The following is a 15,000-nucleotide window of genomic DNA, read 5'->3' as shown; positions in this document are numbered from 1 at the left end:
TTGTGTGTGTGTGTGTGTCTGTGTGTGTGTGTGTGTGTGTGTGTGTGTGTGTGTGTGTGTGTGTGTGTGTGTGTGTGTGTGTGTGTGAGAGAGAGAGAGAGAGAGAGTGTATGAGTGAACGTATGAGTGTGTTTGTGTGTGTGGAGAGAGAGAGAGAGAAAGAAAGAAAGAAATGAATATATAAAAGTGATATATGTGTATATATACTGGTATGAATACAAACATATTCTAACATTTCCCTTGCTATTGTCTAGAATAGCGAATAGCTTTGAATATACACAGTGGCGTGGCCAGGCATGGAGGGCGAAACGTCACATTTTTCGGTTGCATGCGCTTACCTAACACTGCAGCGCAACATTACCAAGAAATACTGAATTGCAAGAGGCATGCTGTTACGGAGGTATTTAGAGATGTACAGTATTTATTTTCACCCGAAAGGACTGCCGGTGAAATTAATGGCTGGCAAAGGAGCAGAGTAATGGATTTTGTAGATACTTCGTGTGGTGCGTAAACACGCTGTGAGTCTGTGTTGCATGGACGGCATGGCGATGGTGTACTTGTCTTGGAGGCGGGTGTACGAGTGTGTGTATGTGTTTTTTTTTTTTCTCCATAAAGAGGGCATCTCACTTTTCATTTTGTTATTTAAAATCTTTGTTTATGAACTACTTCTTTGACGTTTTGATTTAACTGTAAGTGATTAACGTAATAAGATTTTAGGTCATAATTTTTGTTGTCAATATATCAACGATATGTTTTTCCCTTACTGCATGTATTTTATTCAGTTTGCATATTCATTTATTTATTTACTGATGTATTTATATGTATGTCTGTGCGTGACGAGGGTGGCTTAAAAAAAAAGTCGAGGAATTTTCTGAAGAGAAAATCTCCTTCCCGCCAAGTGACGAGATTTGAAATGTGTCCGCGTTTTCAGGGCGGCTCTTTGGAGGACCGCGTCAACCGTCTGGAGGGCGACAAGGACTCGCTGCAGCTCCAGGTGACGGTCCTCAGCGAGCAGGTCGAGGCGCAGACGGAAAAGATCGCCGACCTCGAGAACCTTCTGGAGGAGAAGAAAGAACTCTTGAGAAAGACGGAGGAGCAGTTACAGAAGGTTTGGAATTTTTTTATTTGTTTGTTTGTTTGGTTGGTTGGTTGGATTATTTAGTTTTTTCTTTTTCTTCTATTTCGTCGTCGTCTTTTTTTTTTTTTCTTCCTCACTGTTAAGAAATATTTGTGTGTGTGTTTAGTTAACATAGTGCCAAAGCTGTAAAGGATTGTTTGAATGCGTTTTATATACAGAAGATTTTTTTAACGATCAAAGAGTAGACTATTTTTTTTCACTTTCTAGTTCATCGAAATTGCTCTAACTTGGAAACCATTGCGTAGCGTTTGTTCTTAAATTTATATTAGCAGAAAAGATCACTGTAGGTGTTTCACAGTAATGCAAACACACGCAAGCTGGGCGGGTTCTCATTGGCCAATTGCACGCTCGAAGAAGTAAGCTATAATTGGCGGAAATCTGTGCGCGGCCGAAGTCTTTTAACTATTCAGTTTTTATTAGAACTGTGGCCGGATAGCGGTCCTTATAAGAGCGTCTTATGGGACAACGCTGTGAAAGACATTACTGTAGTTTACTTTGGCAACAAGGAAAATTTAGCACTTTTAGAATTCCAAGTTCGGTGTTGCCATTGACCAGAAGGGTGCTCTTGTAAAATTCAAATTTGGTATTGCAGTTGACCAGATGGGTACTCATGTAGAATAGATCAACACGGCTTAAACTGAAAAAAAAATCTTTGCACAACGGTGACTGCATTCAAAAATATATCCCAAACAACCACGCACACCTTCATATCATAGACACCACCGAAACCCACATGCACCAGCACCAAAATAACCGCCCTCCCGCACCGTCCTCTCCTCCAGGAGGTGATGACGAGATCGAGCCTGGAGACCCAGCGGCTGGAGCTCTTCAGCGAGATCAGCAACCTGAAGCTCCGGCAAGCGGCCTTCGAGAGAGAGAACGCGGACCTCCGTGAGAAGATTCGCCGCTCGGATCACCAGTCGGACCACGCTAAGGCACAGGTGAGTCAGTGGCTCTGTGGGGGTTGGTTTTCGATTCTTTTTTTGTTGTTGTTGTTGCTTTTTTTGTCTTTGTTTTTTTTTTGTTAATTGTTATTGCTGTTCAGTTGCGTACATGTTTTGTGTTTATATGACCTTGAATTACATGATGGTCCAATGGTTGTAATTGTAATAGAGGCGTGTCTGCATGTTTGGCACGGTAGAATGTCAAGGAAATCACTTTTATTTGTTTTGTTTTGACGTTGTTGTTTTTACATGTGTTTTAGTGTTGTGTACTTAGTTGTTTTCATTTTATCCATTTTCATTAATTCTTTTGTAGTGTTTATCCGTAACTATACAGATAAGGCTCCCAGTTTTTTTTTTTTGTTTCTTTTCATTTATTTTATATTTGAAATACGTTCATGAATCAGTGATATAAAAGACACACACACACACACACACACACACACACACACACACACACACACACACACACACACACACACACACACACACACACACACACACACACACACACACATTCACACACACACTCTCTCTCTTTCTCTCTCTCTCTCTCTCTCTCTCTCTCTCTCTCTCTCTCTCTCTCTCTCTCTCTCTCTCTCTCTCGCTTCTCTTCTCTTCTCTTTTTCTCTCTTCTCTCTCTCTCTCTCTCTCTCTCTCTCTCTCTCTCTCTCATCTCTCTTATCTCTCTCTTCTCTTTTCTTCTCTCTCTTCTCTCTCTCTCTCTTCTCTCTCTTCTCTCTTCTCTCTCCTCCCTCTCTTACTCTCTCTCTCTCTCTCTCTCTCTCTCCTCTCTCTCCTCTCCTCTCTTCCTCTTTCTCTCTCTCTCTCTCCTCTCTCCTCTCCCTTTCTCTCTCTCTCTCTCTCTCTCTCTCTCTCTCTCTCTCTCTCTCTCTCTCTCTCTCTCTCTCCCTCTCTCCCTCTCTCCCTCTCTCCCTCTCTCCCTCTCTCCCTCTCTCCCTCTCTCCCTCTCTCCCTCTCTCCCCCTCTCCCTCTCTCTCTCTCTCACTCACTCACTCACTCACTCACTCACTCACTTTCACAAACATAAACTCAGATACACACATCCATCTGCAAAAGACTGAATTTTTGCTTTTATTTTGTTTTGTTTTAGTCAGAGCCTTATTCATATTTCTTTTCCTTGTGCTTTGTCACCATTCACACATTGTGAGCACAAGAACCTTGTAGATGTTAACACAGAGAGTGAGGCATGTTTTGTGTGTTGTGTGTCCTATCATATTTTGTTGTGGTGTGGTCAGCCGGTATTGTGTGGTATCGGGCGTTCTGGTAGTGGGCGGAGCATAACACCAACGGCTGCGTCCACCCCTATCCACTCCTTCCTCGTCACCCCAGACTCACCTCAGCCTAGCCATCAGGTAGTATAACTCGGATTAACCATGACTAACGGAGTATCTTTCCACGTAATTGTAAAGGAAATTCTTCCCATGTCCTGTTGTATTTAAATGAGCTTATATGTCCAGCTGCATCTGTTTGATCTAAAGAAAGTTGCATGGATGAGTACCATATTTTTTGCATATAAAAATGTAAAGTTTTTTTTTTAACTTCAGATTTCTTTATGATCTGTTATTAGCTGGTGCTTGATATTACATTTGTAAAGTATTTTGTCATTTCATGTTTCTGATTAACTTCTAAATACATGTTGCTGATCTTGTTATAAGACTGTCATTGATGACTGATTTCTTTTGACTGTACATTATATTTGATAATCTCTTATGCCTTGTTTGAATTTTCATGGTCATCTATTTTATTCTTCTTTCTTCTTATTATTATTTTCTGTTTCTCACCAACTCTTCCCCACTGTCATTCCCCTCATTCTTTTCCTTCCTTTGTTTTCTCTGTACTTTTTTGTGAATCACATCACATCTCTTCTTCCTTCGTACTCCCCTCTTCCTCTTCTAGAATTTTATTTCCTTCAAGCAAATGTAAATATTCTATGCTTAAAGTGTTTCCAGATCTTATGTTATGGAGTATGCTAAATACAAGATTCATTGCACTCAAGAAACTTTTGCTTTAGAAATGTCGACATGCAAGATGTCCTCTCTTTAGTATTGTAATATAAAAGTGCTTTTAAGATAAAGATGTCATGGGCATGCTGTCCCTGTTCCCGTCTGGCTACTAACCAAAGACGTGACTTCAGCTTGCAGCACAGCTGGCTAACTCCCCATCTCCGAGTAGCATCTCCACTCTCTCCACCATTCCGGCTTCTTCGCCTAACAAGTCTCCCGCTCAGGCTCCCACTGTGTCGCCTGCCTCCTCTCCAGTGGCATCCCACGATGCGCGAGAGTTCTTGCCGCCAAGGGTGAGTAAGGTAAGTATCGACCCTGTGACTGGTTTTATTGGTATGCAGCCTGATGGGTTTGGACTTGATTTGTGTGCCTTTATGTTTGGAAATGTGGGTTATTATATGTTTATGTGGGGGGGGGGGTGAAGTTGTAGTTAGTTGCTCTTTCAAGTGTATGGGGTTGTATATGTTTATTCAGTTTCAAGGTTAGTATTTGAAATGTGATTAGGTGAACAGACACTCCTACAGCAGAGGGACTTGGATATTAGTATCAGATTTTGTTGAGTAATTATTATTACCACATATTGAAAAAACAGTACAGTACAGACAAGTTTCACATTATGCAGATTTTATTAAATTCTTTTTGACAACAGTAGGAATGAGTTATATGACTTTTTTGTACACAGACTTTCCCTATGCAATATATTGGTCATATACTGTACATATTTCAATTTCACATGCTTCTAAAGCTAGTTGTATAGCATATTTGCTTTGTACTGCTTACTACATGTAAGTACTTGTTTTTTATTCTTATATATCTTATATAATACCTTTTATAATAGCCATCTTCATAAAACTTACTAAATGAGATGCTCCTTTTTTTATTGTGTAACAAATTGAATAAAAAACTATATGTTAATTTGTCTGCTTAAGACTAATAGGAAGATAATGCATATGTTTTGCAGTGACTTAATTCATCCCTTAAAGGAATGCCATAGGAATATGCCACAAATAAAAATTTAGGTTGATAATGCTGTTAGTTTAAATCTAGTATATATTCATTAAATAGAAACATATTTTTGAAAAGGAAAGTCATATAATTGTTCATAGAATTTAGAATTTTGAAAGAATAATTATGCCAAATTTACATGTTGCAGACTCCCCCACCAAATGCTCGACGGAAAATCGACCAGTTTGGAACCATGCCTCGTCAGCGAGATATAATCATGGGTGGAGAAACCAACCACGGCTCTGCAACCACAGGGCGAACCAAGGGAGTCATGTTCGGTAAAGGCCTCCACTTCCTTCCATTCCGTGTGGCGGGAAAACGGAGCACTTCAGCCCCCAACTTAGGTGACGGTGGTGTTCATGCATGAGTACAAACCTGCAACCCCTCCCCTTATCAACCCCCCCCTCCCCCCATTTTATTCTTATAAGGGTCATCTTATGTGAATGGGATGAAAATTGATGGTAGACATTCCTAAGGGATATATAGCTAGATTATACTTCTTAAGAACATTGTCATAGATCTTTGTTTTACATGTGGCTTGTTTTTTGTGAATATTGGAAAATTATGTAGATATTATATGTTACTATTAAAATATATATGGATGAAAATATATTGATGATTAGATTTATTTTCATAGATTGAAGTTTGAGCACAAATAACTTTATTTTTGTAGGATGTCAGTATAAATCATCCATTAAGTTCAGCTACTCATATGAGTACCTATGTTCTTCATAATTTCATACTCAAAAGTATAATAACCTAAATAACTCTCAAAATATATTATGAAAGTAATACCATTATTACTATACCATCAATTTTACCCAAGCATTGCTGACAAAACCTTGCTTTGCGGAAAATTGATCATGAACATTCCAGCCAAGGTTGATTTACATTCAAATGCTATCTGGGAATGCTTTTATTTTCACAGAATTTAAGATGTCACATTTTTTATCATAATTGAAAAGCAAAGCAGATATTCCTTTTCCTACATATTCCCTGTCAGTGATTTTTACCTTTCAGAGTTGTCATTTTAGGCTTTATAAGAATGTTTAAGTAACTAGTAAAAGCATTAGTAAGTTTGTGAAATATAGCTTTCTGATTAAGAAATCTTGCTCCATCAGCCATATCACGGTTGACCTTTTTTGGCTAGGTCTTGCTTGTCAACCTAGAGAGGCTGGAAGATTTCAAACTTCTGATAATGGCTTGTGAACTTAGAAGTTATTTTCATTTTGTAACAACATCTTGTGTCAGGTTGCCTATAGCAGAGCCATAAAGTATAAATAAAGTTTATTGGAGTTGCTTTGCTGGTAGAACCTAGAATTAATAGCTGCCCTGGCTTGTTTTTCCTTGGAATTTGGAGAATATATTGATCATAGCTGTGTGGTAAAGCATTTCCACTTAGTTTTCATTACAGACTTGGAGCCTGTTTCAAAATGTTGAAATTTTCTTATATTTGAAAAACATAGAATGAGGTTTTGTCAGAGTGAACTGCAAATCAGTTGTGCATGTACTGTGTGCAGATGACCCTAAATAGACATAAAAGTAATTGAAGTTATATGCATCATGAATAGTAATTGTATATATAAGATTCATGTTTATGCTTTCATTGTCTGAGCATGAGACATAACAAGCTCGAAACCAATTACATTAATGTTTTCACTTCCTTCTCAATTGATTTAACCCCTTCTCTAGAAAATCTTCAGTTGGCAGGATTGTTGTCATGACTGATCGTGTCAGGCCACCTGAGTTGTATCCTGTGTTGCCCACGTTCAGCCCATCACTTTTGTCATCCTGAGTATTGGTTCATGCTTTTCCTCAGTTATCTTTATTTTATATATACACATATATACAATAAAGTTTTATGTATATTTGACCCGTTGCCATTGGGTCTGTTTTGGCTCCAAATGGTCGAAACGCCGGGATATTTCAAATGCATAAGCCTAACGCCTCGGGCTATTCGTGTAGCACTGGCCATGGCCAAGTGCTACACGCCCGATCACCCGGCGTGTCGGCCAGGAGGATAACCAAGATGAAATATCTCGTCCCAGGCAGCTGGTGCTGCCATCACTTCACCTGATATCTTGTCACCTGTCGTTAATGGGTTAATGATTCACTATATAGTGACATCTGCTGTTTAAACTTATCATTATCATTATTTTTTCATTAATTTTTACATCCTTTTTTTTTCTTTTTGTTATTTTTTTTTTTTCTTAATATTTGGTGTCAAATGTATTAAGATGGGCATCATTTACAATCAGATAAGATTTGAATTTAATAAAAATTTTGCTAGAACCTTTAGTTTTGAGGAAATGCACCTTTGATAAATAATTTTGGGAAGGTGCAATTTAATTAGCTGTTTTTTTGAGACTGTAGTTTAAATGTACTTGCCTTCAGTTTTCAGCAGTATTATGCACTTGCTACCATGATTTTTTTTTCTGTAAAATTATGAATTAGACTGCTTGATATTCTGCTTTTGTATTTTGACTAGTTGCATGGTAAGGATAATTTTGCTTGCCAGAAGCAAGTAGCAAGAAAATACCAAGATGCAGGTACACTTTTTTGTGACAAAGCCATTATTTCTGCATCATCTTGTGAACTGATCTTACATGCTAGATACTTTGTTATGTAATATATATGTATATCAGAGCTAGTTGATACATATTAATATAATGTATTTTTATTCTCTTATAATTTCTGTATTAGCTTACAAGTTGTCTGATTTATTGCATGTTGATTGCATATATTTTGCTTAATTTTTTTCTTTTTTCTTTGTTTTGTATATATATATATATATATATATATTATATATATATATATATATAATATATATATATATATATATATATATATATATTATTTATTACACCCTATAGTAGTTTGGTGCTGCCTTGTTTAATTTTCAAAAGACATCTTAGATTATAATTTGTAGGTTGTCCATAAGTCATTATTTTGATGTGGTATACGGTTACATGGAATATATTTTACATATATTTACTTTTCCAATATTGTTTGAGTGCAAATATGTTTGTAGAAAATGAATTTCTTAGAATTTGATTTACGGAAAGACACTCAGACTTCAGTATCTTAATGATAAGAGCATTACTCACACTCACACGCACACATATTTGTCCGTTGTAACAGTAGATATAATAGAAAGATGTAATGAAATGGCAGACCACACAATACATCCATTTATACAGTAAGATGTCAATGTTATTACCTGTGCACCCACAGCGGAAACAGAAATGCAGATGATCGATGACTTGCCTGAGGGAGAGTATGGGCATCCAACAGATAGGATGATTGCCCCTGCGTCGTCAACACCAAGGGTCAATACGCTTGTTGGTCACAGGTCCCCTCCAATGCATCCCAAGGCAACTGGCATCAAAAAGATATTTACAAAGTAAGTACCATGTTGTTAGTCAGAAAATATCTGTCTCTTTGTGTGCCTTTTCTTATTTCGTTTATCTTCCTAGCCCTAAAATAAGACAAAATCTAGTTGGTATATTGCTTAAGAACCAGTGTAGTGCAGTGTCAAGTTTGAAGTAGATTAAATGACCAGTGCAAGCAGTTTGCCTATCTGAAAAAGGCACATTCTATGTGTATGTGCATTTTGTTTGAGGTGCAGTGCTGTCTCTGTGAGTTTGGGTTTTGACTGGCACATCTGCACTAGTAAGAGCAAATGTGGGCCCTGTATGAGGTCTACCTGCTTATGTGAAATCTTAATTTCTTTGAAGTACTAAATAGTTGAAAAAGGTCAAAAGAATATAATATGTATTCGTCATACCCAGACTTTTTAGTGCAGAGATGTTTACACATTGGTTTTGAAACCTCTCTTTTTGCAGGCTCCGTCGTAGCAGTTCAGGTCATCTTGACAGTGATCTTGGTGATGGAGACTTCAGGCGAGGTGGAATGAGGGCCACAGCATCCGCACGACTTGGCTGGACTTCGCCCACAACTACATTCAAAGAGTAAGAATTAATAGAGTGAAGTTTCTTGAGAATATGAATTAAGAGAAGAATGATTTATCAGAGTATAATCAGATTATCCAAGTAGAATATTGTTGTTGTCATTTATCCTTTCTTATTTTTGTAGATTTCAATTTTATTTCATGAAAAGGTTTTTTTTTCTCTTTTTCTTTTTTTTTCTCTTTTTTTCGATACTCTAGTTTCATTTATTAAGTTTTCACAGTGCAAGCACATTTGAGAAGGATCATAAAATTTTACTGAAATGAAGTAACTAAGTTACAGATACAAATTAGTCTTCCATATTCACAAATTTATTCTATAGTGGACAAATCAATGTTAACTACCTCTTTTATTTTCTTTCAGGCCAGGTGAACCTTTCACCAGCTGGAGACCTGAGACAATAGAGGCCTGGCTTGGAGGTCTAGGCTTGAGTCAGTACTGTGCTTCTGTACGCTGCTGGACAGAAAATGGTCACCATTTGTCACAAGCAACTCCTCAGCAGTTGGAGAGAGAACTAGGACTCCGTCATCCATTGCATAGAAAGAAACTTCAATTGGCAATTGCAGCAAGATTATCTGGAAACCAACTTAACACACCTCTAGCCCGTTTAGATCATGCTTGGGTGTTACGCTGGCTGGATGATGTGGGTTTACCACAGTATAAAGACGCTTTTAGTGAAGCACGTATTGATGGGAGAGTGCTTAACTGCCTAACCTATGATGATTTAGCCTTCCTAAGATTTACAAATCTACTACATGTTACCTCATTGAAGCGTGGTATTCAGGTTAGTCACTATAAACATTATGATGTTTTCCCAATATGTCATGAATTATGTTGCATTGTGTTTTTGAAGACATGCTGTTCATCAAGCATAATTTCCAAAATTCCTTATCTTCACCCAGGTCCTGCGAGAACATAACTTTGACCCCTCTGTGCTGAAACGTCGTTCAGTACCAGAAGAGGATCAGAGATTGAGAACACCAGCAGAAGTGGCATTGTGGACTAATCACCGTGTCATGGAATGGCTGCGTACTGTTGACCTCTCAGAATATGCCCCCAATCTTAGAGGGTCAGGTGTGTAGCTTCTCTCTAGCTAGTTCTAAGCAAGGAGAATGTTTTAAAAATTTGGAATGAACAATTTATGTATTTCAGTCATATTAATATGTTTTTTAAATCTTTTTTTCTTTCTTTTATAGGTGTTCATGGAGCATTAATGGTATATGAAGTACGCTTCACCTCTGAGCTTTTGGCATCCCTGCTTTCCATACCATCTGGAAAAACCCTCTTGAGACGACACTTGAACACACACTTCAAGGAGTTGGTTGGTGCGTCAATTGTACAAGAGAAGAGGGAGTTAGAAGCTTCTTCAGGGTACACTCCTCTTACCACCTCTGCTAAAGTCAAGGTTGTATTTTTAAAATTTATGTTGGGAATCCATAGATAGCATACCATATTTATATCTGCTAATGTGCTATCAAATAACTTTTTAATTTATCATATAACCTTTCATCCGAGAATGGTGTATAATTAGAAAATTCCACACGTTTCAGATGCCAAAGAAATCACAGTTCTCTTTAAAGCGTAAAAAGTCCAAATCAGAACTAGAATTTGACGATCTGCTGTGTCCACTTGACGAGAAGCCCCCTGTAGGTGCTCTGCAGGATAAGGAAAAGGAGGTGAGGACTTGGGAAGTGGTGGAGAAGATAAAATCTCTAGAGGTGGAGAAGGTGGAGAAGATAAAAAGCATGGAAAAGGTGGAAGAGGTAAGAATGACATGGTTTTAAAAGGATGAGCATTTACTCAGTGCCAAGAGTGGCTTAACTTATCAATAAATGGTGCAGGGAAATCAAGTTTGGGCTGGTGAAGGATGTTTTGACTGACATTATTATGTAAAAATATTTAAATATGGTTATTTGTTTTTAACTCCAGCTCAGTCCTTTAGTTTTTTTTTTTTTATCAGTATTATATTTACTTAAAAACAGGATTTATCTAGTTTATGATCAGTCTCACAAGTAATATGCATTATCTTTTGGAATATTTCCTTTATGAAAGTTATCGAAAATAGAATATAAAATGTTGGTGAGAAAAAATTAGTGGTTGTTGAGTGTTTTTACATTATTTCCATAAGTAATTAAACTTTGTTACTTAATGGATTCAGGGTTAACCAGGCAGGAATGATATGTTTATTTGATTTTAGGACTTACAAGGAATATTATGAGAATTCTTGGAAGTGGGAAAAATTTAGAAGTAGTTGCTTCATCAGTAATAAAGAGTATGAAAATTAGTGTAGAATGGGAAGTGGTTGTCAGGCATAATGAAAGCTGGAGCAGGTTTGACCCTTTTAGAGACTAGCATGGATTTTTTCATATTTTACTTTTAATGAACAAAGTATATTTTCATTACATTTCTTAGTTGGCATTTAATTTGTTCATACTTAGTAGACCTGACTGCTTTAGAGGTTACTGAAGTTAATTCTTAATCTAATTCTACCATTCAGTATTACTAGAAAAAGTTAAAGCACGTTATGTATTACATTTGGAATGTACTTACTCATTATAGCTACAGTAGTTTGCTTTTATTCTTTAAGTTGCATGAAACAGATATGTAATGCATTATTCAGACTTTTAATGCTGTTGATTTTTATATTTTTTGTAGTGAATATCAATGATGATAGATATTATTTTATAAGGGAGATCTTTTAAATGTTTAGTGTATATTAGTCTTCAGACATAAGCATACACTTTTAGGCATTACACATCTTCATGTGCATAGACTGTAGTTAGTATAACTTACAGAGGCCTTGGTAAAACAGATTGTAATAAGGATCCATAGAATATTAATATATTTTGTGCTGATTTAATCTGGTGTAAATTGCCTAATGTAAAATATAACTAGTACATATTAACAAACCCAAGAGCTCATAATACTACAGGGAGATAAGGTTTAAGAAAAAAATGAACATGATCTAAATGTTGGCTTCTTTTTTTTTTATTGATTTGGTATATATAAATGGATTCAGATCGTATGAAAATTGATTTCTTAGATTTGACACCTATTACCTTTTGTATTTTTTATGAAACATTTATTGCCATCATCCGTTCTGAATAAAAGGCAGAACTGCTTGATATTGAATTTTTTAAACTCAATTTATCTGTTTTACTGAGGTCATATAATTAGAATGATGTTTGCAAATGCTGATAATGATAAAAAAAGTTAGTTAAGAATATTATTTTTGTGTAGATATTAAAAAGTGTAAACTAAAAAGAATTATATAGCCTAACAAGTAAGATTACAGTCTCTCTGCTGTATTGCATGAAAAGTTTTATATTGATTTTGAGCACTTGTTACATATGAGCACAGTATTTGTTCTTTTTTTTTATTCATGTCAATGTAAATTACTTTGTTGCCTTGCATGAATACAAAAGAATGTTTAATTCACTGTTTTCTTGTAGTAAGATTCATTTTTTTGGGTGCAGCAGAGACATGCATCAGGCATGTTACATTTGTTTTGTCAGTCGTGCAGAAAGTTCCGTCCATGTGTGTAATGTGTTATGGCTCTCAGCTTTCACGTGTGGTTAACCATTTTCTCTCTCCCGTGGCACTGCTTCCTGCAGACCAATGGTGATGGCAGACTTTGCTGAGGTAAGTTGTAGTGTCACTCTATGACTATTTGTTTGCAGTCCTTTTAGAGCAGAATATTTAGGTTTACAGATTTCTTTCTTTTTTTTAAGTTCCATTTTTATTTTTGTATGTCATTTATTTCATTTTTTAAGTATTTAGAAAGGGATTTAGTTTGATTTTTTTCCTCTCATTTTCTTTTTTTCCTATTTGAAAGAAGTGGGAACACTACGTATGTAAAACTATACGTGAATGGAAAAAAGATACAATATTTGTCATCTTCATTTGAGAAAAATCAGAAAGAGAGCACTGATTCGCCGAAAGCTAATGCCATGCTTTCCCATCGCAGCGACTTCAAAGATCATCCGCGCCACCGTTGATTGGTCGCATCACGAAGGTCTAGAGGAGAGCAAGCGCTGGCAGCTTGGCTTCCCTCACCATTCCTCGATCTGCCTGCAGCTCGTACCTTTGCCTGTGCCTAGTGCCTGAATGCTGAATTATTGGCCGGGACACATCTGTCTTCAAGATAAGCATCATTGAAGTGGTTCTCTGGAGTGTGTTTATCATTAATATTTTTCTATAATTAATTAAATCCAACAAGGTGCAGTAACTCTTAAGATGTATAGCAGATGGTACTGGAAAATCAAGTTCTTAAATCACTTCCTAGAGTAGCTCTAAGAGAACCTCATAATTTCACTGTGTCCAAAAGGCCATCTAACCTCTTATGTGCCTTATTATTGTGTAAAAGGCATTATGAAGAATGCCATTCCAGGCAGGCAGTTTGGAGAAGAAGCACTTTTATAATCATGTGCATTCAATGCGTGCTTGTTATCGGTGAAATATTTTACTACTGTTAGTTAAAATGTTGACTTCATGTGGATGTATCTACTTCTTTCCTTCAGTTACAAATACATAATAATAGTAATAAAGTACCTTGCTGATTCCCACTAGACAATATTTATGTTCTTTACATTTCATCTGGGTGTACTGAATTCTCTTTGGTGGTCCCCCCCAAATGACCAGTATGTCACTGCCTAGGCATGCACAGATCTCAGCATGGAAGACCTGTGTTTCAATGTTTAGTCATATGTGAGATAGTAAAGACTGCTGTTGAGAGAGAACCATTACAACATTTGCAAATTCCTTTTAGAATTCTTATATTTTTGTGTTTATTTTTGACAAGAGATCCTGTTTATCACATTTTACTTTTTGTGTTGTTTAAAGAGATAGTTATGTGATTTTATCTTCATTCTAATTGACTATGCATTGAACCTATTGATGTTAACAGATATATGTTTTATTGAAGAAATTATCCACTTTTAGGTTAAGAGTAATTTCTTAAAGTCAAATACTTTCAATAAGTTTTTTGGAAAGTCACTTTGATATTTTTTGTTGAGCATTTGTATGATTTTTGTATTTAATTTAAATTGTTTTAAGCAGCTTATGAATCAGACAGTCATTATTTTAAAACTTTGCATACTATGTGGTGCAGTTTGTTTGTGCTGTGTTATGGTTTGTGGGCAGCTAAATTGCAGCTTAGACAAATTAACAAGACTGATGGGAAATCTGTTTTAAAATTGTTATGCTATGTAATATAGTAAGTGATTGACAGGGGCCTACACTATGATTGTAAATTGATGTTATCAGTCAGGTAACATGCAGCTGATAAGCTCTTGTTATGAAAAAAGTATGACTTTGAACTTTATATAAAATTTTAACAAAAGATTGTGTGATTTATCAAGGGTAGAATTTTCTCTTTTTACAAAATAAATTTTAGAAACTCGTCTGTATATAGTATGAATACTTTTTCACCATTAGTCACAATTTTACAGTGTCTTGATAATTGATAGGAAATTGGAATATTTGCCATTTGCTCTTATGGCCACATGTCCCTCTCCTTTTGATTTCAAAGAAAACTATGGTAACAAAATAAAGTCAGTCATTTTTGTGTTATTTTTTTTTATTTATTTTTTTTTTTCTCTTTTCTTTTTGGCCTGCATTATTTTTGAACACATTTAGTAAATTTTCTTGAAATTAAATTTATTTGATAATTTTGAACCATAGTTATATGGTAAAATTAGATGAATTTTAAGTAAATGACCATAATTTTGTCAGGGTAACCCATCTGCCTTGGTCTGTTAACGTTAACCCCATGGATTTTGTTACCATTATTATAATTATTTATAAGATTTATGAGGTGCAGAGCCTCATTTTTTCAGTTTGTTTTGAAACCAAGTTCTATTAAATTTGCATAACGGAAGCTTCATTTGATAAATATGTAAAGACTCATCTCCATTAAACAT

The 15,000-nt window shown here is 36.0% G+C and overlaps 1 protein-coding gene across 18 annotated transcripts in view; it reads left to right on the top strand.

The window, feature by feature from the left end:
* Window positions 1–15,000, top strand: part of LOC122265454 (uncharacterized) — a 68,012-nt gene that overhangs the window by 52,060 nt on the left and 952 nt on the right. For 3 of the 18 annotated variants that reach the window (XM_086541957.1, XM_086541944.1, XM_086541940.1), the window contains 13 exons: window positions 932–1,108; window positions 1,921–2,079; window positions 3,339–3,455; window positions 4,238–4,408; window positions 5,260–5,455; window positions 8,346–8,514; window positions 8,957–9,082; window positions 9,443–9,863; window positions 9,982–10,153; window positions 10,276–10,484; window positions 10,630–10,842; window positions 12,694–12,721; window positions 13,047–15,000. The exon at window positions 13,047–15,000 is cut by the window's right edge and continues 952 nt beyond it. In XM_086541957.1, coding sequence (XP_086398083.1) covers window positions 932–1,108; window positions 1,921–2,079; window positions 3,339–3,455; window positions 4,238–4,408; window positions 5,260–5,455; window positions 8,346–8,514; window positions 8,957–9,082; window positions 9,443–9,863; window positions 9,982–10,153; window positions 10,276–10,484; window positions 10,630–10,842; window positions 12,694–12,720 — 2,157 coding nt within the window. In that variant the 3' untranslated portion in view covers window position 12,721; window positions 13,047–15,000. The remainder of the gene's footprint in view (window positions 1–931; window positions 1,109–1,920; window positions 2,080–3,338; window positions 3,456–4,237; window positions 4,409–5,259; window positions 5,456–8,345; window positions 8,515–8,956; window positions 9,083–9,442; window positions 9,864–9,981; window positions 10,154–10,275; window positions 10,485–10,629; window positions 10,843–12,693; window positions 12,722–13,046) is intronic. The other 15 variants (XM_086541954.1, XM_086541950.1, XM_086541951.1 and 12 more) reach the window with 12 other exon arrangements.

The sequence above is a fragment of the Penaeus japonicus genome, unplaced genomic scaffold, assembly GCF_977035675.1.
Source record: "Penaeus japonicus unplaced genomic scaffold, GWHDUDI00000001_assembly GWHDUDI00000011, whole genome shotgun sequence".
Lineage (NCBI taxonomy): Eukaryota > Metazoa > Arthropoda > Malacostraca > Decapoda > Penaeidae > Penaeus > Penaeus japonicus.
Note: the sequence above shows the minus strand (reverse complement) of the source record. Positions and strands in the feature narration are given on the sequence as shown.